Source organism: Cebus imitator, unplaced genomic scaffold, assembly GCF_001604975.1.
Source record: "Cebus imitator isolate Cc_AM_T3 unplaced genomic scaffold, Cebus_imitator-1.0 Scaffold44, whole genome shotgun sequence".
NCBI lineage: Eukaryota > Metazoa > Chordata > Mammalia > Primates > Cebidae > Cebus > Cebus imitator.
In genome coordinates this window covers 5,776,179-5,802,709 of record NW_016107359.1, presented here as the reverse complement: position 1 = coordinate 5,802,709, position 26,531 = coordinate 5,776,179, and the positions used below count along the sequence as shown (strand labels likewise).

The following is a 26,531-nucleotide window of genomic DNA, read 5'->3' as shown; positions in this document are numbered from 1 at the left end:
GTTCGACTTACGACCTATGCAACTTACGACCATTCGACTTTACGACCACAATAGCTAGCCATGACTGCTCAGCATCTGGCAGCTCAAACGTTGCCCAGCTGGGCGTATGACAGTGTGGACCAGCTTCCGGCAGCACTACCATCTCCGCGTGCACCATTTCAACTGTTATCCCAGACTCGGTACAGCAATTTGTGTTTTGTGTCTTGGATATTATTCATCAAACCCCTCCCAAGATGTCTATCAAGAGGAAATTGTCTTTGTCTACACCTCAGCCTGCCAAGAAGGAAAGAAAGGCCATCGATCTCGACACGAAAATGAAGGTAATTAAGCAGTACGGAGGAAAGAAAGTGAATGTGATCGCACGTGATACGAAGTTATCACACTCAACTGTGTCGACGATTTTGAAAGATAAAGAAAGAATTCGTGAAGCTGTGAAAGGTTCTGCACCCATGCGATCAAGAGTTATAACAAAACAACGAAGCGGGCCCATCCACGAAATGGAGAAATTGCTATATGTGGATGGAAGATCAAATTCAAAAACGGCCAATAAAATGTTTCGTACATGTTTATATATTTTGATATGTTTTGCAATTGGGAAAATGTTTTCTATGGTATTTTTTACACCTGTATTTTATATTTTCGTATGCACCTGTATTTTGTAATTTTGTATGTTTTGCAAATATTAAACCAGTTGTACTGGTAATGCAGTGTTTTACTTAAACCTGACGAATGTAAAAATAAGAAACAAAATGGTGTAGAGATGATACAAATGGCATAAAATGAACAAAGAAAATTATGATATATAACAATAATGAAAGAAAATTATGATAAAATATGACTTAAAGATTTTTTATAACATCATTTCACAGTACTGTACATACAGCCTACTCAACTTACGACCAAATCGTGTTATGACCGGTCTGTTGGAACCAATCGTGGTCGTAAGTCGAGCACTAGCTGTATATATGTATATGTATATATACGTATACATATATGTGTGTGTGTATATATATGCCTGTATACACACACACACCCCTAGACACTGGAACATTTAAAATCATTTACCTATCTACTCATTGGGAAAGTACAGTATAGGTATGTATTTATGGGTATACTTTTTTACACTTATTCTAGTATAAGCATTTTCCCATATAGGAAGGGTTGGTAAACTGCTATCCACAGGCCAAATACAGCTATCCATCTGTTTTTATAAATAAAGTTTTATTGGTAGACAGACACTCCCATTAAACAGACACACCTGTTAGTTTGCATACTATCCAGGCCAGTGGGCTATGATGGCAGAGTTGAAGAATTGCGACAGAGACTATGGTCTGTGAAATCTGAAATGCCTGCTATCTGGCCCTTTACAGAAAATGTTTTCTAACATGGGGTATACCACAATTTACTAAACAATTTCCTACTCTTAAACACATAGTTTGATTTTTTTTTTCGTGCTATCACAAATCAAGTTGTCATGATTCTCATGGTACAAACTTTTTTGTGGGGGAAGGGAAGAGACAGTATCTCACTCAGTTGCCCAGGATGGAGTGCAGTGGCATGATCATAGTTCACTGCAGCCTCAAACTCTTGGGCTCAAGTGATTCTCGGGCCTTAGCCTTCCAAGTAGCTGGCACTACAGGTGCATGCCACCAAGCCTGGCTAATATTTTTTGTTTTTGTTTTAATTTTTTGTAGAGACAGGGACTCACTATTCCCCAGGCTGGTCTCTAACTCTTGGCCTCAAGTGATCCTTCCGCCTTGGCCTACCAAGGGTATGAACTTCTTTAAGGACCTGCTACATACTGCCAAATTGCTTTCCAGTAGTTTAAACAAACAACTCACTCCTCCTAGTATGAATATGCAGGCCTGTCTCAGAATAGGTGATCTCTCCAGAATTGTTTTATAATTGAAAACAAACAAAAATTTCACTCTGACTACAAATTTATATATACAATGGACGAAGCTCCCAATAGCCAACTTAAAACTCTCAGTGAACAATCCATGGATGCTTGGCCCTGGCAGTACCAGCTTCTGTTCCCACCACCTCTCTGCCCCCAACAGGAAGGTCTGTCTGCTGATTGCCACTTGGCTCTTGGCCTGCTTGCCTTTCCTGGAATCTCTCCCCTGCCTGAGGATTCTGGGCCTCTTCACTTCCAGCTTCCTGCACTTTGCTGTCTCCCGCCTCATTTGGCGGAGTACTTGAAGCAAAATAGAATCGCATTGTCATGAGGTGCCCACAGGTTCTGCTGCTCAGCACAATTGACCTCAGAAGAAAAATCCCTTGCACGTAAGCCTTCAGTTTACAAAAGACGATGCAGTTTCCTACAAGGTCAATCAAGTAATTGAAGTTTCTTCAACCTACACATCCCACTCCTGGGAACCTATTCCACAGAACTAAAAAGAACCAATATATAACATTTATTGGTGGTGATGATTAAAAAAAACACCAGTATCCACCAATAATAAAAAGGCTGAATAAAATATAGCACATCTATAGCAGAAAATATTATGTAGCCACTAACAATGAATTGAAACTGTTTTCTATAATGTGCAGGGCTGCTCATGATATATTAGTGAGCAAAAAAGAAAGGTGTAGAGAAGTGTGTAAAAACAGCCCATTCAATAAAACAATGGCCAAAAACAAAAAAGAAAAAACTTTCACATGTAAACTGTTACAAGATTTTGGAGAATAGAGAATGTATGAAAGAAAACACAGGCTGGGTATGCTCATGCCTGTAATCCCAGCACTTTGGGAGACCGAGGTGGGTGGATCATCTGAGGTCAAGAGTTTGAGACCAGCCTGGCCAATATGGTAAAATCCCATCTATTAAAAAATACAAAAAAATTAGCCAGGCATGGTAGCAGGCACCTGCAATCCCAGCTACTGGGGAGGCTGAGGCAGGAGAATCACCTGAACTCAGGAGGCGAAGGTTGCAGTGAGCCAAGACTGTACCATTGCACTCCAGCCTGGGCGACAGAGGGAAACTCTGTCTCAAAAAAAGAAAGGAAAGAAAAGAAAGAGAAAGAAAAAGGAAGGAAGGAGGGAGGGACGGAGGAAGGGGGGAAGGAAGGGAGGGAGGGAGAGAAAGAAAGAAAGGAAAGGAAGAAAGAAAACACAGTAGGTTTTTCACACAGGTTACTTGCACCAAGAGTAGGACTCTAAGCAAAAAAGGAAAATGCAAATCAAAAAGCACTCAGGAATACTTTCATTTTTAAATATGAGCCCATTTTAGAATGTCTCACATTCTACTACATTCTCTGAAGAAAACAAGATCACATTTTATCAGTACTTACCATTTTTCTCCTTCCTCATTTTCTTTCCATAAAACACTCATTATATTATGAAGATAATTATAGAAAAAGAAATAGGCTTACATTTTTCAAGTGCGTCCATTGCTGCTCCCATTTCCGCTTGCTGAATACTATTAAATAAAAGTAAGATACACTTTAATTTCAAGATTCTTTTTTTCCAAAAATGCAAGGTACGGCTACAAATTTTTCAGGCTGATTGTCATGTCTGGTGCATAAAATCTCCTCTGATTATTTCCACTGTCACACAATGAATTGCACAGATAGGAATATACGCAAGAGCATGCAGAAATGCCACTGATCTGCACAAAGCATCCTTAAGTTATTCACTCCACACTTTAATACTGCAATAAAATGCCTTCCATTTATATTAGGTCTGAAGCATTTCATACTTAAGCTTGAATACCTTCCCTGTAAAGTTTAAAGCAGAAAAGAATAAAATATATATATATATATATAGACAGGTTTCAAATCATTTCTCAGTTTAAGATATAGACTAGAGGGTTCAAAGAAAGGTGATAATATACATAATTTTTTTCACCTAAAGATGCTAGCATTTTCACATAGCTCAGGTAAGTAGTAGTAAATCAAATGTCTAACAGGGTTGGGTGCAGTGGCTCATGCCTACAATTCTAGCACTTTGAGAGGCCGAGGTGGGCACACCACTTGAGGTCAGTAGTTCAAGACCAGCCTGGTCAACATGGCGAAATCCTGTCTCTACTAAAAATACAAAAATTAGCCTAGCATGGTGGCGTATGCCTGTAATCCCAGATTCTTGTGCCTCGGCCAAGGCACAAGGATCACTTGAACCTCGGAAGCAGAGGTTGCAGTGAATAGAGATCACGCCACTACACCCCAGACTGGGTGACAAAGTGAGACTCTATCTCTAAAAAAGATAAAAGTATAACGGCTGTGTCATGTGCAACATGACACATTCTACATGCACAGCTTGCGTCAAAGTGCACTCTTCTGGGTAACTAAAACTAGGCAGACCTTCTAACCAGGTAGTGTGGTTTTCTCAAGGTAGCTAAAGCCCCCTGAACAATGGAATTCCCACCGTCCAGGGCTGATTCAGGGCTTGGCTTTGAGACAATGAATGTGGGTACATTAATCCTTGGAATTCACTTTGCTACTACTCTTGAACATTTTATTCTCTGAGTTAAAAAAGACAGATGATTGAGTTTGGAAATGCCAGTTAGGGAATTACACACATAGGATGTTCATTCAAAGCAATTCCAGGTAATTTCGTCTCCTACCTTGGTCCTTTCCCACAGCCTATTCTTTCTCCCTTGAAATAAACAGCCACAGTGTAGGTTCGGGCATGGGATGGGCCCACTGTCTGCAGCGTCCTGAAAGGGACAGGAAAGTATGTTAATTACAATAAAGTGTGGTTTATCATGGCTACTATGTAACTATGAGGAAAACTGTGTACTTACTCCCGAGACAGAGGAAAGTAAAATAACAGGGAATGTGAAAATGGAGGAAAGGTATAAAAAGAGTAAGTTTTTGACTTGCTAACCCGACAAATATCAAGAACGTTTGAAGTAGAAATTTTTTTAAATTCTGCATTGCATTTTAATATTTCTTCCCAAAGTAATATAAACAACATCGAAAGGCTAACAATGAAGTGTAAAATATTTTTAAAGAATTTCTAAGTGTGCATATTCACAAACTTTTATCATGAAAAGTTCAGAGCTCCAGTCTATTGGTTTTCAGTGCTAACCACAGCCCAAAACAATAAATATTGGGGTAATACACCTCAAGCCACATTGAATGCTTTCACGTCTCTATGGATTCTTTCTAATGTCTGGTATCTTATCTAAAAGATCAGAAAACATATTTAATTTCTGAAATATCTGAGATCATTTCAAAGGTATGCTATAATGCCAAGTACATAACACGATCACCAAAAAAACAAAGCTCCAGGTACTCTGGATTTTAATGACATGGTGCAGATTTCAAATGCAGTAAAACTGATAACTTCATGGAAAAGGGAAATTAAAAGTAGCCAACAAAGATAATGCAATGAACACAGTAATCTTGAAAAAAAACCATGTAAAACAACCCCATCATCTTGATAAAAAGAACAAACTCATCTTGGACTTTCATTTGGGGGATTTATGAGAAGGGAGCATAGCAATTTCCCCTGTGTTCATACACTCGAGATGAATGTGCACCAGCGGCTTCTTTAAGGTAGTACTTATTACAGTAATCATGCATGTGCTATGGAAAGTTTAGCGTCCTCATTTTATTTATTTAAACTTAATTATCACTCTGATGAGGAAATGCTATGAGCCTTTCAGAGAATACAGTTTGGATATTCATTATGCTTATTAGGCACATATTAAAGTGCTATTTCTAAACATTTGGGACTTTTTCCCCCAATAAATAAAGGAAATACTGTTTAACAGTGACAGCTTCTGGCGTAATTTATAGCAGCTTGCTGTGGGGTGACTCACCCTCTTCTTCTGGCCTTAGTTTTTCTTTAGCAAAAAGGCCTATAAAGTGCTGTGACTGTTAAATAAAAACATGTGAAAGGACTGAAAATTCCTAACTGCCTAACGTTTTTCCTTGTGTATTTTGAAATTTGAGAAAGTCCAAAGGGGAGCTTTTACTCGCTACAGAACACACACACACGTGCATGCTTGCACATGCGGATACATCCACACGGGTGAAACGGCTTTGAAACAATCTTTAAACATCCTTAAAATCATTTACCCAGACAATACCTTGAGATGCAATTCACCTATTTCAATAATCCTTTCATTTTGTAATTCCACTTTGAAAGCATCTTCTTAATCAACCTGTGTGTGCCTCAAGATAATTACTCTACTTCAGAGCTGAACCTCCTGTTTTGATCAAAACGGGTATGAAGCAGTGCAGTGACCCACTGCTCGCCTACATTCCTTTTTAATGACTTTTGGCTGCCACTCAAAGGATAAAGATATTTGAAGTTCATGATGGCTTTGAAACACATTCTGAGAAGAAAAATTCCAAGTTGAACCCAATAGGGGTTCAAGGGGAAGTGCAGAAAGGCACTCAAATATTGCTACAAATATTCATACATGATCTTCTCATCTAGAGGCACAGCCCAGCAGAGGTTACAAGCAAGAAGACAAATATAACAATGTATATAAAAATCACTGAATCCAAATTTTCTTTTTGATGTCATCATCTTAGTTTGTCTCCCTACCAGGCAGTAATTCACAGAGAATTTTAGGAATGGGAGAGAGCAGAGAGATAGGGGATTGGGAGCCAATTACTGCAGCTAAGACTGAGAGACAGTGAGTTTCCCTGTGGGGCCAGAGCCACATTGACAGTAAAGAGTCTCAATCCTGGGTTCTGGTCGTGATCACCCCACAGTGACTCGTTTTCAAGGCAATGGAAAGTCAACTCTAAGCACGCTGGATCCAATGGTGTGCCAGTAGCAAGTACTTACTTGTACAGAGGAATGTCTGGCTCTTTTCCTTCTGTCCTAAGTGTCAAACAACACTGCTGAAGCTGGGATTTGGGGTCATTCCAATCCTGATTCAAAATGAACTCCTGTGGAAGTCCCCAAAAACTATTTAGTAACGGGTTCTGGGATCACCAAACATAACGCAGATCACTAAATCAAACTTTATATGAGCTTACTTTTAATCGTGGAAAGAAGCAGACATTCATGAAAGTATGAACATATTCCAAATCCTTATCAATGTACAGCGCTGCAATAAATGCTGGGGAAAAAAGAATTCTTTAAAATAAACCATGATCATTGACATTTATCAGAAAGACTAAGAGACCTAGACTTTTAAGCAAAATTTGAGTAATAGTTTCAACTTCCAGGCCCTCTTTATTTTTTAGCATTACAATTTCATCTTATTCTACTTTTTATCATTAATATCAGACGCAGCAAGAGATGTGTAAGATACAAATCATAGAGTACAAAGACCAAACTGCATTTAGCTAAGGACTAAATGAATAGTTTACAAGGTACAAAGAATGCCTCTGTGTATTGGGGAAAAAAAATGGGATCTGAGCACCCAACCCTGTTATCATCAAATCAGTCAAAATATCACTTGAAGATTAGATATGATGCCAGAATACACATATCCTTGGGTCTCGCTTTTTCAACACCAATCCTAAGATCCCGTTTTATAAGGATTCAGTGTTAAATTTTATGAACAGAAATGGGACAATTTATAAATTCAATCTGGATTTATTAAAAAAAAGAAAGAAAAACTTAATACTGATCTTAATGACAACAATATATCAAATTTTGCGTTCATAATTGGTGACCCCCAAGGATGACCTCATTTAAAGGGATCTTAACAAAGCAAACAAATGGTGCATTTTCAAAAGAAGGAATAAAAATAGCTTTCATTGAGCTAAAAAAAAAATTCAATGAGAATGATCTCTCAATTTAATTTTTATGTGATTTTCATCTTTAAATTACTTTTCTTTCATTGCAAAAGAAGTTCTTTTAAGTTCCTTAGTCAGAATGCCTTTGCGCTTTGTAAATAAGCTGGTTTTGCATGGTAGACTTTGATACTTGAATATAATTCCAATTGTCAAAAATACCATAACATTCAAAAAAAAAGTTCTAAGGCTCAGTGAATGGCCCACTTATTTTGAAGTAATACAAACAATACAACTATGTATATAATCCTTTCGTTAACTATAATAGGATTATTTACAATGCTACCAGACCATGTCGGAAACTGCAAAAGATGACATTTGTCCATGGAGCTTTGCGCTTATTCAAAACAATGGATAATCGTTTTAGTATTTAGTGAATAAATTACCCTTCTCTCTTCTGTGCCCCTATGTGAAGGCTGCTGGGTGGCAAAAAGGCTCTGACTGACAACAACTGATCTTCATATTCTATTACGTACTGTTTCACACAAAGGGACATGGGAGCTGAGCGTTAGGGTGGAGAGGTATGTATTGGGGGGTACCACTGAGCATAGATTAAACATAAAATTCATTATTCACATGCCTTAGTTTCAAATTATTTTCCTTAAGAAAGGCTTTGGTAAAAAGCATAAATAAAAATTAAAATCGCAAAAAAAGGTTTCTTTAGCCAGAACATAATGAGGATGGACTTAAACTTTGAACCTGTAGGTTGAGAGAAGAGTGAGTGGCACTCACATTCCAAAAGGTCCGCCAAAGTCTTGGTGCGAAGGGCCACGGGCCGCTTGGTCTTGTCGTTGGTTATGGCGTACTCCTGCATGCCCAGCTCCTCCGCTACCTTGGCCTGAGTTCTATTATTCACCAAAGAGCTTCGTAACAACTGCCCAAAAGGAATGGGGTACATTGAGAACACATGTCACTTTTGACCTCTCTTACTCCATGTTGGACCCAACCAACCTGAGAGCATCTCACTGACAGGGGCAGCAAAATAAGTGAGGTCTGCATCCTCAACCATCATCCCAATGACAGTGACATGCTCCACACCCATCTACCTTCTCCTTAATCACGTACTCTACTCTGCTATCCTGGATTTTACCTTACTGCCATTTAAATAGCTCATTTACTTCTTTAGGGGCATTGGACAGGGCTGTGGTGGGGGTGAGGGGATGTATAATATGATTTAAGATTCTAATAAGTGTAATGCTACTAAATGAGGAAGCATTAAGCGTTTTAAAATCAATATTATGGAAGTATAACTTACATTCAATAAAATGCACCCATTTTCAGTGTACAGTTAGGTGAGTTTTGAAAACTGTGTACATTTTTATCACTCCAAACAAAGTCCCAGCATCCCCATGCAGTGCATCCTTCCCCAACCCTGGCCAGGCAAACCTGGCCTGCTTTCCGTCACTGTACATTAGTTTTAAAGGATTATTTTTTTAAAGTCTAAAGTAAGCTGCAAGTTTCATGGCATTGATGCTAATTTTGATATTATAGGACTTAAGGAAGTGATGTTTAAGTAAGTATTATGAAAGGATTTAAATTATTTAGATTTTTACTTTTATTATAATTTTAAAGATTTATGGCATCTAGCTTGAGTCTCAGGTTTTCATAGTGATATCTTTTATTTTTCTTTTTTTTGAAACAGGCTCTTGCTCTGTCACCTAGGCTGGAGTGTAGTGGCATGCCATCTTGGCTAACTGCAACCTCCACCTCCAGAACTCAGGCTATCCTCCCACCTTAGCCTACTGAGTGGCTGTAACTACAGGCACCCACCATCACACCCAGCTAATTTTTGTATTTTTTTTTGTAGAGACAGGGTTTCACCATATTGCCTAGGCTGGTCTCAAACTCCTGAGCTTAAGTGATCTACTCACCTTGACCTTCAAAAGTGTTGGGATTACAGGCATGAGCCACCACACCCGGCCCATACTGGTATCTTTTGTCTTTAATCTAATTAAAGTATGATTTTCATATTTCAACTTTAGGAATTCAAAACAAAAATTTCTACTAGGCATTTCAACAGACAGCTAAGAATTATCCAGCTAGTAACATTACACGTTGCAGAAAAATTATGCAACGAATCCATTATAGAAGTGTCCATAAAACAAGTATGGTTTAGGCATTTAACACTCATTAACCACTCACTAGGGAAGTGGAGGGGAGGACAGCTGGCAGCAAGTGGGTAGATACAAAGATGGGAACTCACCACACAAAAATGGAACATAATCATCCCTAGTTCTCTAAGATTTGGGAGAATAATGCATCTACAACTACAAGTTTTCTTAGAACACATATAACCAATTCTTGGTCTATTAAAAAACTTCCTGCTAAGAAACATTCCTGAAAACAGGGCCAAGGAGCTGGAAGCAGCTGTGAGTTGTGCTGGTATTCCGCTCCCTGCTGTTCCGTGTCACACTTTCTTTATTAGATGCAAGTTTTATGCTCTGTGGCTCCATGGTGTCAACAGAGCTTATGAAAATCAAGATTTATTTCCAGTGTCTGATAGTGAATCCTTGACAATAGATAAATAAGAAACAATATGTTCTTAATTTGTCTGACAATGATTCATGAAGCAGAAATATAACTTGATCTTCATAAGCCATGCTTGCCGTTGAATTTCAGACTATTACTCTTTGCCTGTCTCTGCTTCCCTTCCTCCTCCTATCTCCCTCTTAACCCCATCTTTTCTTCAATATGGAGTTTCACTAAGATTAGCATCCACAGAGAAGCTCAAAATTAAAAGGCTAGCATATAACATTAATAGAAGAGTCAACCAATAAGGAAGCCCACTAGCCTAATATCTTATAATTATGGAATGATTGAGCTGAAAGTTATGTATCTGTTTAGGTTTTGATTTCAAATGGGGATGAGGAGCTTTCCTAAAGGAGAGGCTATGGGGGAACAGGATGGCTACTATAGAAACAAGGCTGTGCTCAACAAGTTGGGTCCTCTCGGAATGGGAAGAAAACTCTTTAAGTTGTGTATATGGAACGTTCATGCCTCAGAAACAACATAAGCACACACAAATTATGACACATCCCTGGCTGCCAGGTCCCAGCTGCCACCTTCCAGTGTCAGGGCCCCTCAGTGCTGTACAGTAATGCTGTCTGATGGGGAAGGAGGAAAGCAGTGAGGATGGAATGGAAACGCTTCCAGTTTTACTTCAGAAAAAGCCTGACAGGTCAGAAAGCAGAAGGGTGGCCCGTAATAAGTAAGATCTGTTAAGTTCTTGCCAAAAACCCAGAGCCTGAACCAAACGTCAGTGGGGGAGAAGGAAGCTATACATCATCCATATTCCCATCGTCAGTTTAAATTTAGAAAATGAACTGAAAAGAGACAAGACCTTGCTCTTTACCTAGACAAGAAAGTCTGAATGGCAGTTCTCTAAATGACAACTTTCATCCTTGTTCTTTGCTGAACTCTACTTCATAATGAATCATGTTATTTGCCAAAGAACATGACCCGGGGGATCAGCAAGAAAGAAAACCTGAGGTTACAGCAGTTCAGTGCACCAGTGGTAGAGGCCAATTACATGCCAGGCTCTGTGCTGACAGCTGAAGATCCTGAGAGGAGCAACGTCCTGCTGCTGTCCTCGGGAACTGACACCCTCAGAAGCCGTGTCCAGACTGGCTGTTGCAATGCACTGTGGTGGCTGCAGTGCCAGCACAGAGACCGCAGGTACACGCAGGTGCTCCTCCAGACCTCAGCCTTCCAGGGAGGCCTCCTAGAGGAGGGCTGACACCTGAGTAAAGCATTTCAGGGCCTCATCCACATGGCTGTAACACCAGAATCACAAGGTGCTTCCGAGAAGCTGGTGCCCAGGCTTCTTTCCAGAACCAAGGAATCAACATTTCTGGAGATGTAACTTTTGAAAAGATTCATGTGGGTGGATTCTGGTGAACACAGAATCAGAACTGGAAAAGACTGAGTCAGCCAGTGAGAGAAGGGTGGGGAAGGATTTCCAAGGAAGAGAGAACAAATGGAAGGGGCCATTACCCAGCAAGGTGACCACTAGGTGGACCTGGAGGAGAAATCAGAGCCAAGTGAGGAGAGCTGATGCAGTGGGGCTGGAGGCAATGTAAAGAAGACTGTGCTTCTACACACTGGGGTCTGTTGGTGGGAAATAGGGGAGGACAGCGGGGGGTGGCCAGTGGGGAGAGATAGCATGGGGAGAAATGCCAGATATAGGTGAAGGGGAGGAAGGCAGCAAATCACACTGCCACGTGTGTACCTATACAACAATCTTGCATGTTCTTCACATATACCCCAAAATCTAAAATGCAATAAAAAAATTAAAAAAAAAAAAGAAGCCTGTGCTTCCCTGTAAGGAAAAGGAATCCCGAAAGGTATCAGATGGGGACAGTAGCGAGGTAATTTTTTTTTTTAATTTTAGAAAGATTGTTTTGGCATCAGGATTTAAATGGGGACAAGAAGTTGAAAAGCCTGCAGATGGTGATGTTATAAATTACTATTTTACAAAGAGGATATATCTATTTATATATTTTAGTAGAAATCTAGAAAACAAACATGAAGCACCCAATTGAGCAGAAGACAGTTATCAGGCTATTCTGCAAACAATGCCTTGTGTTAGAGATAGCAAAAAGCAAAAGACTTCGCACCAAGTTACTGGGTTCAAATTGGGGCTCTAGCACTTCCTAGCTAAGTGACCCTGTCTAAGTTATTAAATCTCTCTGAGCCTCAGTTTCCTCATCTGAAATGGAGAATGTAGTGTCTAGCTCCCAGGGTTGTTTTGAGAATTAGAGTGAATGACATATAATCTAACTACAATGACTGGCATATAATAAACACAATAGAAATGTCCATAACAGCATCATCATAATTAGACAAGATATGTTTGCTCTCCAGTTACAGGGGAAAAGGTTCTAGAAAATTCTAAGAATTCCTCTGAATTTGTTTTCAATGCAAAATATTTTAGATACCTGTCCCATCCACTCACTTTCCTCAAAATTCTCCATTTTGGGCCAGGCACAGTGGCTAACACCTGTAATCCCAGCACTTTGGGAGGCTGAGGCGGGCGGATCACAAGGTCTGGAGTTCAAGACCAGCCTGGCCAACATAGTGAAACCCATCTCTACTACAAATACAAAAAAATTAGCCAGGTGTAGCAGTGTGCACCTGTAGTCCCAGCTACTCAGGAGGTTAAGGCAGAAGAATCACTTGAACTCAGGAGGCAGAGGTTGCAGTGAGCCGAGATCGCACCACTGTACTCCAGCCTGGGCAACAGAGTGAGACTCCATCTCAAAAATAAATAAATAAAATTCTCCATTTACCAGGTGCTAACCTGTCCTTTACACCTTTAAAAAAAAAAAATGCTTCCAAAAAGACAAAGTTTAATTTGAAATCACCAGAAAAAACTAAGAAGGCTATAGTTAAAGCTCTCTGTAAACCTGAGAAAAGGGCTGCTGAATTCCTGGTGCAATGTCACAGACCAAGGTAAATATCCCACTTCTCAAATTCTGGTTTTGAGAATCCAGGATGTTTTCTATTATCCCAGCATAGCAGTGTTTCATAATTACTTTAAACTTTCATAAGAAAAAGATTTATTCGTTTAAATAAAACACACATATTGACAATCTTCCTTCAAGTTCCCTATTTCACTCTTGAATCAAAAGAGGAACAAACACAGTTGGGGGATGAGCTACCGAAGAGGGCCACCTAGTGTAAAATAAGCAGACTGAGATTTATGATTTCGAGGGCTTTAATATAAGAACACGGGGTGAAAGCAGAATATACTATTGAAAGTGACAGTGATATGCCACACAGGTCTATCATACCAAGAGTGGTGGCCAGATGGTCTCCACTTCCCGTGATAACTAAAGAAAAGGTACATAAATGCTAGCAGGCAAATACAGGTCAGATACAAAGAGCCAAATTATGTCAGTGACAGGAATCCTCAAACAGGAGGCTGTGGAGTCTATCTTCTCAACAAGATCTTTTAGATAAAATACCTGCTTGTCTGAATGATTTATGCTCAGTATTGTGTGGAAGCAGCAGGGCAGGATTAGATCACTGGTTCTCCAGCTTTTTATCTGTAATCCTTGCTCTCTTTCCCATTATACAAAATCATTAAAAACAAACAAAAACTGTAGGTTCATCGCCACTGTAGTGCATCCACCATTGGGTTCAGTGCCTTGCACACAGTAGGCATGGAGATGAGCAAATATTTTTAGCACACAGAAAATGCCAAGAAAGAGGAATGATACAGAGGAGAAAACTCCGATGGCTTAAGATTTGCAAGCATCACATGACAGACATTCTGGCCTGTGTAAATGCTTTGAGGCGTTCTCACAATTTACCTTGACCCTACTGTATAGACCCATCCTAAAAACCAAAAACCTCAGCATATGAAACAGAACTTCTTCCCTCTATTGCCCAAGGCAAACTTGGTTATCCCTGAACAATTGGATAAGCCTGACATTCCTTCGCGAAGAGGTCTTTTTGAATAGCCAACTTACAGAACAGGATGTTTTTCCCCATCAGCATTCAAAACTGGAAAACCGTATCACATTTGTTCAATTGTCCTTATTCCCTGTAAGTGTGCAAGGGAAAGGCTCAAAGCTAATTAATGCCTCCCAATGTGAATTACTGTAGCTGTGTGCTCTTTAATCACAATAATGAATCATTTGCCATCCCCCTACCAATGCAACTGCCATAAGTAATCCTCTCCACATTTTAAATGAATTTTAATCCTTAGACATTCATAAGCCAGTTTGCGGCTTCTTCCCTTATACATAAAGCAACAGTCCACTTCCCTCCAGTGCCACTACTTCTTTCCCCTTGACTTAGCTGACTGCAAAATTGTCACTTTTATTTATTCAACAAATACGTACCGAGGGCCTACCCATATGTGCCAGGCACTGTTGAGCACAGAGTGACGAACAAAAACATGCTCTCAAAGAACTTCTAGTCTAGTGGGGTAGGCAAACTGGAGTACATGCCAGGAAGGAAGACAACACAGAATTTTGACCGGGGGGGCGGGGGTGTGAGAAGGGTCAGGGAGTTTCCCCTGCATCCAGAAGTCACCCCAGAAAGGACATTTAAAGAAAGAGTAGAAGGTAACAGGCAAATGAGAGTAAGGGCTAAAACAGAACAGCTTCCGGGGGAGGAAGAGCATACACAAAGGCCGGCCAGCAGGAGGAGACCTGGAGAAGCACAAAGCAGCGCAGAGACGCAGAGCGAGAAGAAGAGCAAATGGTATGAGGCTGGGCAGGCGGGCAAGGCCAGACCACCCAGGGCTTTGCCTGTTCTTTAGAAATTATATGAAGAGCAACTGAAGAGAGTTAAGCTGGAATAGGATGATCATTCATTCAAAGCATACTTTCTGAGCTCTGATATGCCAGGTACTTCCTAGGGACCCAGGAATCAGGAATGGAGAAAACAAAGAAAAACCCTGGAATTCATGGAGTTTACACTCTGGTGGGAGAAGACAGACAGTAAACAAGTACATTACATACTATATGCAAAGGAGGAGGAAAAGATAAGAGATCCCAGGCTGAGGAGGTGTGCTAGGGACAAAGGGAAACCGCTGCTTATTCATTCAGGGTAGGCTAAGGAAGGCCTTATGGATAAGATGACATCTGAACAGAGACTTGAAGAAGGTGAGCGATTTGGCTGTATGGATTACCAGGAGAACAATACTGCAGCCAGATGAAATAGCACATGCAAAGGCCCTAAGGCCAGGGCTTGCTTTGTGTCCTGCAGGAACTGCATGGAGGCCAGTGTCAAGAGTCTACAAGACAGAGACAGGGAGCCAGGTCATAAGGTGACTGTAACATCACTGTCTTTTACTTTTGAGGTGGGAAGATTTGAGAGGTTTTGTGCAGAAGAGGAACGTAATCTGGCTTCTCTTTAAAAAATGATCCCTCTCGATGTGCTTGAAAACAGACTGGGCATGGCGGATAACCAATTGGGAGGTTATGGCTAATAATCTGAACGACAGTGGCTCAGACTGGGTCATAACAGCAGAGCTGGTGAGAAGTGGTCAGAATTTACAAAGAACTTAAACAAATTTACAAGAAAAAGGAAAGGGAAAAGGTCAAAGACACAAATTAGAAAGTGGTGTAAAAATATATTCAAAGCCATGAGACAGAATGAGATCACTTATGGAGCAGAAGTTGACAGAGAAGAGGTCTGACGATTGAGAACTCGGCCACTCCAATAATAAGAGGTGGGGAGAGGAAGAGAAACAACCACTGGGGACTGAAGATGAACGGCTGGTGTCATCACAGTGTAGTCACTGTAGATGACAGTCCAGTGCAGATTTGTTGTGAAAAGACTCCTTTGATAGCAGCATGTAAAATGGACTGGACAGAGGCATGAGTTGACATAGGAAGACCAGGGGAGGGAGCTGCAAAAATGACTTCCCAAAGGCCTGAGCCCTGGGGCTCTTGAAGGATTTCTGCTTGAGAAACTGTCCACCTCTCGAACAGAGTTCAAAAATGCCCATAAGAACAGCAAAGGCAAGCTTTTCAAATATTAGGATACATCCAGGAGAAACGTGGGGACTCCAGTAGCCCACTCCTCTCACAGGAAGATGGGCACAAACACAACCTTCAGATTCCTATCCTTTGCAATTTAGTAAATGTCACTTCTTTCAACTGGGTCTCTATCAATCACTCTGTAACTGTGTGTGTGTGTGTGTGTGTGTGTGTGTGTGTGTGTGTGTGTGTGAGAGAGAGAGAGAGAGAGAGAGAGAGGAGAGTCTGGATCCGTCGCCCAGGCTGGAGTGCAGGGGTGTAATCACAGTGGGGTGTAATCACAGCTCAAGCGATCATCCCACTTCAGCCTCCTGAGTGACTGGGGCTACAAATGCACGCCACTCTGCCAGGCTAGTTCTTTATTTTTTTGTATTTGTATGTCTGTCTGTCTGTCTGCATGTATGTATGTATGTACTTTGAGACAGAGTCTCACTCTGTCACCCAGGCTGGAGTGCAGTGACGAAATCTCGGCTCACAGGTTCAAGTGATTCTCCTGCCTCAGCCTCCCGAGTAGCTAGGACTCAGGTGCATGCCACCACACCCAGCTAATTTTTGTATTTTTAGTAGAGACAGGGGTTTCACCATGTTGGCCAGGATGGTCTCAATGTCTCAGTGATCCGCCTGCCTCAGCCTCCCAAAGTGCTGGGATTACAGGCATGAACCACGACGCCTGGCCCAGTTTTTAATTTTTTTGTAGAGATAGAGTCTCACTATGTTGCATAGGCTGGTCTTGAACTCCTGGACTCAAGCAATCCTCCCAGCTGGCCTCCCAAAGTGCCAGGATTACAGGCATGAGCCATCGTACCTGGCCCTTGTAGTGTTTTGATAGTTATGCAGAAATTAAAACTGCAGTGGTCCAGGTGAGTAAGGCTGGTAAGGAGGGTGTGGGTGACAGAAAAAAGGTCATAAGGAAGAGGATAAACTAAACAAATACTCGAGGAATAACACTGTCAGGGCTTATGAATGGACTAGGATATAGAAAAGGGAGATAAGACAGAGGCATCCTAGGTTTCTGACATGCAACACTGGATGGGTGGTGCCACCGTTCAATTACTAGGGGAATAGTGGACAAGGACCCAGGCAGGAGATTATAAATTCAGTCTTACACATGTGGAGACGTTGCAAAGGCAGCTGGGGCTGGAACTCAGAAAGGAGATAAAACTGAAGAGATCAGTTGAGAAGTCACCTTCCAGTAAGATGAAACTGATGGCACACATGGAGAAGCCTGGCAAGAGAGACTCTATTAAAATAAGAGAACATGGCCTAAGAGTGAGCGTTTTAGATATGGACTGTTTATTAACTGTGAGAATAAGATGTGTCAGCAAAGCAGGCCGAGGAAGAGCAGCTGAAGAGGTAAGAGGAGGGCTGAGCGTGGTGGTTCACGCCTGTAATCCCAGCACTTTGGGAGGCAGAGGCGGGCGGATCATGAGGACAATAGATCGAGACCAGCCTGGCCAACATGGTGAAACCCTGTCTCTACTAAAAATACAAAAATTAGCTGGGTGTGGTGGTGCATGCCTGTAGTCCCAGCTACTCAGGAGGCTGAGGCAGGAGAATCACTTCAACCTGGGAGGCAGAGGCTGCAGTTGAACCGAGACTGTGCCACTGCACTAAAGCCTGGTGACGGAGTGAGACCACGTCTCAAAAGAAAAAAAAAGAGGTAAGAGGAAAGTGCCCCATGACAGAAGCCAACAAAGTTTGTGTTTCAAGATGGAGGAGGGAGCAGCCATGTTAATGCTGATGGGAGTTGATATCTGCTAGAATCTGCGTTTAGCTTATGATGGATCATCTTTGTCTTGCCAGCAGATCTGCTGGTCCTGCTGATTTCTACCAAACCATTCTGTGAATGTAATTCAAAAAGCCTTCACATAGTTTTCTCATTTGTCAACACCATTCTAATAAGCTAGTCAAAAACTTTCTAATATTAAGACAGGAAGGCTGTTAAATACATTTTGGATAAAACTACACTTCCAAATCATTGAAGTGATTTTGGAAAGAACACAGAACTAGAGTCTCTTCTCTAGTCCTAGTTTTACCTTTCTCTAGATCACAGGCAGGACTCATGCCTTTCTGAGTGTTGGTTTCCTTACTGTTCCATGCTACGGGTGGGGCGTGGGGTGGGAGAGGAATGTATGCTGTGAGCAGGTGGGAAACAATCCACTTGGAACATCCCATCTCTATAAGATCCTAGAGCTCACAATTAATTTTGTAGGAATACCAGGGGAATGGTATGTGAGTATTTAATGTGTGTATTTAAAGCAAACATTTTCAAAAGTGGCCTCTGCGGGCCCTAAGATGAATTACTACCTCAAACCATTTAGTTGGTTTGGCCATTTCTCAGGCCAACCAGATCCTCTAACATGTATGAAGCGTCAGAGGATACTGAACATGCAATTTATTATCTAATGAACAGTGAGATACTAGACAATAGTTCTTTTCCCAAAAACGTTTGTATTTTCTTAAGAATTTTAATATTAAATCATGAAAAAAACACTCTCTTGTCCACCTAAAAACAGTTAACTTTAAATGGCAATCAAACTATTAACTTAAAATAAGAATACTGCTGATTCCTCAGCATTTACGATGGAACTCAATAGATATTCACTGAGTGAATGAATGCTAGGCTTAGAAATTCCACTGAAAAATGACATCTAAACAGCCAAGTCACCATATTCTCTCTAGTTCCAATATTTATGTCTCACATAAACTATCTCCAGGTTCACAGTTACAAAGATAAAAATCCAATTCTATTCAAAGCAGAACAAACATAAAAACTGTAGAGATGCAAAGTTTGAAAGACTTGTTATTTGTTTCAACATCATAAAGACAGACTGCACAAAGTATCTTGTAGTGTACTGATATTTTTTTTGCCCAATAAAGTATTTGCTTTCCAAGGTCCAGTCCTCAAGGTACTTCTCAAAGGTTACTCCTTGTGCCTTGAGAGATCATCATGATCACCTTCTGGATGTTTTGTTTCACCATTCCAGGACATCACTGATTGGCTTCACAGAGTAAAAACAGTTCACAGCAAAGAAAAAAGCTCACGAAAGTTTTATAAAATGAAACCAAAATAAGAGAGACAGGGGGACCATTTCACTCTGTTTATAAATCAAACCTGTCTCTGTAACTACCTTTCAACTCTGCAATGGTCTAACCAAACTAAGTCCCTAGGCCTCTCAGTCTTCTCATTTTTTTACGCCATGCCTTTTTGCTCTGCAGTCCCAGTGTGTGTACTGCCCTTGCACAGACATTTCTTACCACTAAATCCCAATGGCCAAACCCTAACCATCTTTAAAGGCTCAAACATCGTTTTATACCCATGAAACCTTCTTTGAACTCTACAGATAAAAGAAACCTTGTATTTTCCTAAACTGCACAAGTGCAGCAATTTACCTAGGCTTCTTCATAATATTTAACATGTTCTACTTTGCATTTAGTTATACTAACTTACGCTTTCTATGGTGTGTATCTACATGTATACACACAATATATACATATATATATTATACTGTTTATTTTGTAGTTATTTATTTAAGCTTTAATCTCTTTTAATACTTTTAAGCTCCTTGTAAATAGACTTGGTGTCAACTCATCTTTGCTCCTTCCATGAGGCCTAACTCAATGTTTTGCACAGAACAGGCAGGAGTATAAAATAAGCTGTCACTGCATATGTGATTTGTATACAATTTGCACAATGAAATGAACAAAGCCATGTGATAAGCTAAAGTCACTAAGAGTAAGAAATCAATTACATAGATATATTTGACCCCTCTAATCGTCACTCTGTTTTACAGAAATCTTATTGGAGGAAGTGATTTAACAAACTCACAGTTAAGTGTCCTTCGTGATGATCTGGGAAATGAATGAATAAGTACTCTGTGGCTACCAGTTGCATTATGGAGTCACCTAGAAATTCCATTCTCTGATTGTGGCCTCTGGAAAAAGAAATATCAATGTAAAGAAATCAATAAGCATTTATGGATTTAAAAAAAAAACACCCAGAATTTTTTAAAAGGCATGACTTAAAAAGACAATTTTGTTTTAAAGTACAAAACCAAATAGAACTCCCTAAAGCCCCTCGATTGAGAAGAGATCTGAGTTAATATAGGTTGAGTTTTAAAGGAGAGTAAAGTGAATATCTAAGGATTAAATGACTGCCAAAATAAAGATTGGTAAACGCTGCCTGGTCAGAAGCTGAAGAGTGCAAATTGAAAAATCAAGCATAATACAAACAACAATCTTGAAAGAAAGCAAACAGGTCCAAGAATTTTCTTTACTCAATTTATTGAAATATATACTCTGGCCAGGTGCAGTGGCTCATGCCTCTAATCCCAGCGCTTTGCAAGGCTGAGGCAGGTGGATCACTTGAGCCCAGGAGTTTGAGACCAGCCTGAGCAACATGAAGAAACCTCATCTCTACCAAAAAAAAAAAAAAAAATATATATATATATATATAATATGTATAAATAAATTAGACAGGCATTGCAGCACGCGCCTATAGTCCCCAGCTACTCAGGAGGCTGAGGCAGGAGGAGCGCTTGAGCCCAGGAGGCTGCAGTGAGCCACAATCGTACCACCGCATTCCAGCCTTGGCAACAGAGTGAGACCTGTCAGGAAAAAAATAGTAATAATAATAATATACTGTATTATTCGAAGGTGGAATCCAAACTTAAAAACAACAAAAAAAAAACTATGGTAAGCATCTTTCGTCTTTATAATTTAAAGAGATTTGGGAATATTTGATTTGGGAAAGGGGAGTAAATAAAGTGAAGAAAAAACAACCCCAAAGAAAATTTTGCTAATTTTCTTAATTGTTTCACTAGCTCACCTTCAAATCATTGATCTAGAGCAGGGGTCAGAGAGCCAAATCCAGCTCACAGTCTGTTTCTAAGAATAAAGTTTTACTGGAACACAGCCATGCTCCTTCATTTCCATTTCATCAACGGCTGCTTTGATGCTACTCTGGCAAAGTCAAATCACTGCACACAGGCCACATGGCCCACAAAACCAAAAATATTTAATATCTGTCCCTGCTGGGAAAAAGTTTTTACTTCCTTCACACTTTTCTTAAAACTTCACAGAGAAACAAGATGCATGACAATGGAACCAAAAACACTGAATTGGAGCATAACCCCGGGTCCACACAGGGGTCTGTCTGCTCACCCATCTCACAATGTGACTTTCCTGGAAATACATTTGAAATCCCAATTCCTTCGAAGGGCATGTTCCAAAGGTCTGGGACTGCCTCATCTAAATGGTCACATTGGGACTATAAGAGTACTTTTAACTCACAGGGTCAGATGGTTAAATCCCACAGTTCTCAACGTGAATGCCCTTGCCAGAAGTCGAACATGAGTAAAAATTACTCCAATTGCTTCTTCAAACTCAGTAAGTTTTTGTAGAACCGGAGAAGTTTCAATAAGTTGTCGGTCAGTATTTGGCTCTTGTAGCTACACAAAAATAGAAATAAATAAAAATCATTTATTCGTTTTTGGTTATAAGTGTAATGATCAATTCTAGGACTGTGTTTTATAAAATTCTTTCTCCTATGAGCAAAATTTCTGAAATGCCAATAAAGCATGGAAGCTCCTTTCTCATCTCTTCGAATGGCAAACAAATCTAATATTTAAAGAAGGTTCAAATAATATTTTCCAATCTTCTATCAAATTTCAAGGCCAAGTACTGTACATTGATAGGTTAAAATCCCAAGTAATATACTAACACTCCAAAGAGATGCAAGCTGAAGAACAGTTGGTAGAGAATATAAATATCTAGTAAAACAACGGTTCTCAAACTCTAGCATCCATGTTAAACGCAGTCAGCTGGGCCCTGCCCCCAAGGATGCTGATTTCCTGTGTCTGGAGTCAAGATTGGGAATCCACTTTCCTGACACGTTCCCAGGTGATGTACATGTGGCCCTTTAAAAACGACTGCATTAAAGTAATTTAACTACTGTGTTTTCTAGGGACCAACCTATTCTGGCAATGAGCATCATTAAAACAGAGTTCAATGTACTTTGGAGATAATTATACCACTAGACAGGTGGTGCTCCAACAATGAGGCTTTAACAACTGGCAGAGAGCAAATATGAAAAGCGTGATTAAAACGAACATTTTCAACAACTTTGGGCACTCATGTATTAATAAAATGTTTTTAAAGTACTTTGAATTAATGTCATTTCTTACTGTAAATCCTCTCATGAGAGTTGAACCACTAGCGATTATTCTTACATTTATTTTATATACATATATAAAAATATGGATACATGCGGACACATATGCATGTTTACATATATGCATATATCCCAAAGTAATACACAAATAAAAGCAAAGAATAGTAAGAATTCTTAAGCCATCTGGAGACATAGGTGTCACCACTACATGTAGAGCTTTCAAATTCCAAAATCGGGAGTGAAAAGCTATCACACTGTGCTAATTTTTAAATTTACAGTAAGTTTTATATACTCTGAATTCAGGCTTTCAATTTCTAAGATCCAGATGAGACTATAATTTAACAATGTTAATTTAGTATTTGTTCCACTATTTTAGTATGCTCAGACTTGATTTCATACTATTAACACTTTCCCTACAATAGCAAGTGTGGGAATATACGGGAGTCAACATTTAACACTTTGAGTATCACCTTTTGGTGGTGGTGGGGCATCCATACCTACACGGTAGCTCTTCCCTCCTTGTTGAGGAAGGATGACTCCCAATGCTCCCCTCCCCCATTCCAGACCACATAAACACAATGCATGGGTTCATTCTACTATTTGTTCCAGAGTTTTCCAGGTCTGACACCTCAGCTTAAAGGCATAATGCCACTGAAGAGAATCAAAAGATAAAAGTGGGAAAGGAAAAGAAGGCAAAGGAAAGTAACATGAATAGCTGGGGTTATAAAGCTCACTGCAGACAGGGAGGTCATACTTACTTGGAGTGGGTGGAGAGGATAATTGAGCCAGACTTCTCGCAGGTCCTGGAAAATGGAGTGATGCCTTTAATGCTCAAGGGAGCCGTTTAACGCACTCTAGAGTACTAAATAAAATGTCATTATTTGAAATACTGAACTATTTCAGACGCTGACTCCACTTATGGCAAATTCAATAGTGCTGGCAAACTAATTTTTTGTAAGTGTATTCACCACTCAAATCGCCTGCAGTGACTCTAATTAGCCTATTTAGGGAGGAAGAGAGTCACCTCTAGCCCCAGAAGTCAGACACCTTTTAAAACTAAGTCACACATTTGCTTAACCTAATACATTGCACTAAGCTGCTCTTTAATCATATTTTTCTCTATTATCCAGAAATGTACATCAGCTGTGCCTTTTGTAATTAAAACTCATCTCAAATGTCCTTTATTTTAGGCATGAATTCATTATCATCTGAGATATTTTAAGATGGAGTGGAAAATATCCAATGTCGTCTTCATAGGATTTTATATGAGGTCATGCTTTTACAGCAGGTCACTGCAAATGCTTACTTAAACTACTGGAATGAGTGAATTTTATAGAAACCCCTAGTACATTATTTTATCCACGGAGTTAAATCTAGACGCAGTTATAATGAGAACTTCCTCAGGATTAAAGTGTTTTTCCTTTAGTTTTAGATGCTAGGGAGCCTCTGACTGAATTTATTTGCCGACCTTGATGTTAGATTTTTGAAATAAAGAACAAAAACATTCTTTAAGAGGAAAAAAATATATATATATTTTTTGGAGGCGAAGAAGTATAGGAAAATTTAGTACCACTAGTAACAGAGTGATAAAGTAAAATACCTAATATTACTTGTACAACTTATATCTTAATAAAATATACTCAGGGTTTTTTAAATAATAATTTTTAAAAGCACTTAAATATCAAACTTTCCTTCGGGGCACTTTAAAGAACTTTTCTTAACCAATTCAGAAATCTTTGACATCTCTGTAGTGCAGATTATACTGATTGCTCTTACCTTCTTAACAATTCTCTCTCAACACTCTTTTTCTTCCTTCTTTCACCCTAAGTGGACATTTATCAAACTTCAGCCCCTGCCTGACCTATTCATTACCATTGCCACTGGAGAATTCCATCATTTTCAATGCTTTAACTACTACCTCAGTTTGGATTATTCCCTTCGGCTGCAGCACTGACCTAAGCTCCCAGTGCGTAACTCTAAATACCACATGGGCACCTATTACCGCATATGTAACAGGACCAAATGATAACTGTTCACCTTTCTCCTTAAACTAGAGCATCTGTTCTTACAGAAGATGGCAGGCTTAGGAAACAGGCTGCCTAGGTCCAATCCTGATTCCATCTTGGCAAGTCACTTAACCTCTCTCAGCTTCCATGTCCTCAAAGACAAAGGTAACTGGAGGACCTACTCAAGCTGTTCTCTGACAACTACCCCAAGCAATGCACTCAAAGCATTAAACCCAGAGCTGGCCCATAGAAAACACTACTCTTAACAATGATGACAACAACAACAGTGATAAACAGCCATCTCTTCCAATCAACCCAATTTCCAAGGTGCAAAATTCCCAGGGATCTTGATTCACTTTTCTTCTAACTCCTTCATGTTTTATACCCAAACAAGACTGTGATTTCTCCTTTCATTCTGCTGCCACTCATCCTGGTGTAATAGCATAACACGCCATGGCCAGACTAATGCAACTCTGTCCATTTCCTTTAATCTACCCTGTAGACACCAAGCTAAGGTTCTGCTGCACCTTGGTGTCAGAGAATATCTACTGAAAAGATCTAGATTGGAACCCCAGTGCCACCATTTATTGGCTCAAGGACCTTAGGCAAGGTCTCCAGCCTTAGTTGGCTCTTCTGGAAAATATGCTGATCAAGTCATCTGCTCATGCAACATATTTTTATTGAATACCTAGCTCTGTCCTCAAAGGGGCCTAGTGGGAAAGAATGAAGGTAAATAAGTACAATTTATTACACTGTGGTAAGTCTCACAGTAATGTGTTGAGAAATGTTAAGTTTATGAATATTGATGTTGAGAAATGTTAAGTTTATGAATATTGATGAATGCTGAGTGTATGATGGAATATATTGTTTGCTAAGAAGAACGATGGCAAGGAAAACCTAGCCACCACGCCCCTCGCTGGCAGAAAACTATTTAGGGCATTCCAAAGTGGCAGGACAATATACAAATATTATATACCTGTTAAAACAGTTATTTAAGCTATCTGACCCAGCTCCTGTGGCTCCCTTATGGAGAATACTTCTTAGGTTGTTTGTGATCAGTGGTAAGCGGGCACCAGCTGCCTACTTGGCATGTTTCATGTTATGAGAAAATACCGAACGCCTGTTTGTTAATAATGATCAACTGTTTAGGAGAATAAATTTGTGGGTCAAAGTCTACTCTGGGCCTTCAGCCTGGAATGCTGTCAGCCCTTGAGGCTCTCAGCTTGGAAGGCTGCTGTCCCCACTCCTGATAGACCCACTTTGCCGTTCTATCTGGGTGTCTGCTTCTCATTTCCTTCAGCACCGCCTGGGTGGGGGTCTCTACAGCCGAGCTGGTGCTTGGTAATAATAAGATATATACATATAAGTGCTAGGAAAACTGCCTTGAGGTGTCAGATAAAGCTTCAGAGAGGAGATGACTCTTCAGATGTGTCCTGAGAATATGAAGATTTTGGCAAATCAGTAGAGAGTCAGAATCAAAAACAGGGCACCAGAAACACAAAAATAGTAAGTCTTAGGGTACACAGGCATGAGAAGGTGATTCCTAGTGAATGGAAAAGGTTTAAAAAAAAAATCTGAGAGTCAGATTCTGAAAACTGAAATGCTATGTATGCAGTACATAGAGCTTGGGAAGTTATAACCAAAGATTTTAAGCAAGAAAGACCATAACCAAATCTGCGCATTGAAAAGAAGACAACGCTACATGTGGTATGAGTGATGGACAGGGTGGTGGGGAATGGCAGCCGGGTAAAGAGTTCCAGAGACAAATGAGGAGGACAAAAATGAAAGCAGTAGGGTCACATTTCAAGAAATAGTAGGGTCGGAATTGATAGAATTTTGCAATTGATCAGATAAGAGGAGAAGAAAGCTTAGGAGAAAAATAAATCCTAAGGTTTCTGGTTTAGAAGATAAAAAATACGGGAGGAGAAACATGTTTGGGGTTAAAAGCGACGGATTCAATACTGCACATGTTGAAAAAATGTATCTGCGGAACGCCTCTGAGAAGGCGCCCAAAGGCAACTTGAAAAGACGCTTTTTCCAATTGCTGGAGCTCCAGAGAAAAGGCTTGAGTCAGAGACACTGGGATAGATGTGTAAAGAGAAAAGGTGTGGAAAGCAGGGGCACAGGAAAAATTACATTAATACCACTCCTT

The 26,531-nt window shown here is 40.1% G+C and overlaps 1 protein-coding gene across 5 annotated transcripts in view; it reads right to left on the bottom strand.

Annotated features, from left to right (window-relative positions):
• Positions 1 to 26,531, bottom strand: part of DROSHA (drosha ribonuclease III) — a 140,076-nt gene that overhangs the window by 2,354 nt on the left and 111,191 nt on the right. For all 5 annotated transcript variants that reach the window (XM_017526833.2, XM_017526834.2, XM_017526835.2 and 2 more), the window contains 8 exons: positions 23,132 to 23,176; positions 21,494 to 21,651; positions 20,031 to 20,136; positions 8,439 to 8,580; positions 6,942 to 7,024; positions 6,748 to 6,851; positions 4,565 to 4,657; positions 3,375 to 3,421 (listed from right to left, as the gene is read on the bottom strand). In XM_017526833.2, coding sequence (XP_017382322.1) covers positions 3,375 to 3,421; positions 4,565 to 4,657; positions 6,748 to 6,851; positions 6,942 to 7,024; positions 8,439 to 8,580; positions 20,031 to 20,136; positions 21,494 to 21,651; positions 23,132 to 23,176 — 778 coding nt within the window. The remainder of the gene's footprint in view (positions 1 to 3,374; positions 3,422 to 4,564; positions 4,658 to 6,747; positions 6,852 to 6,941; positions 7,025 to 8,438; positions 8,581 to 20,030; positions 20,137 to 21,493; positions 21,652 to 23,131; positions 23,177 to 26,531) is intronic.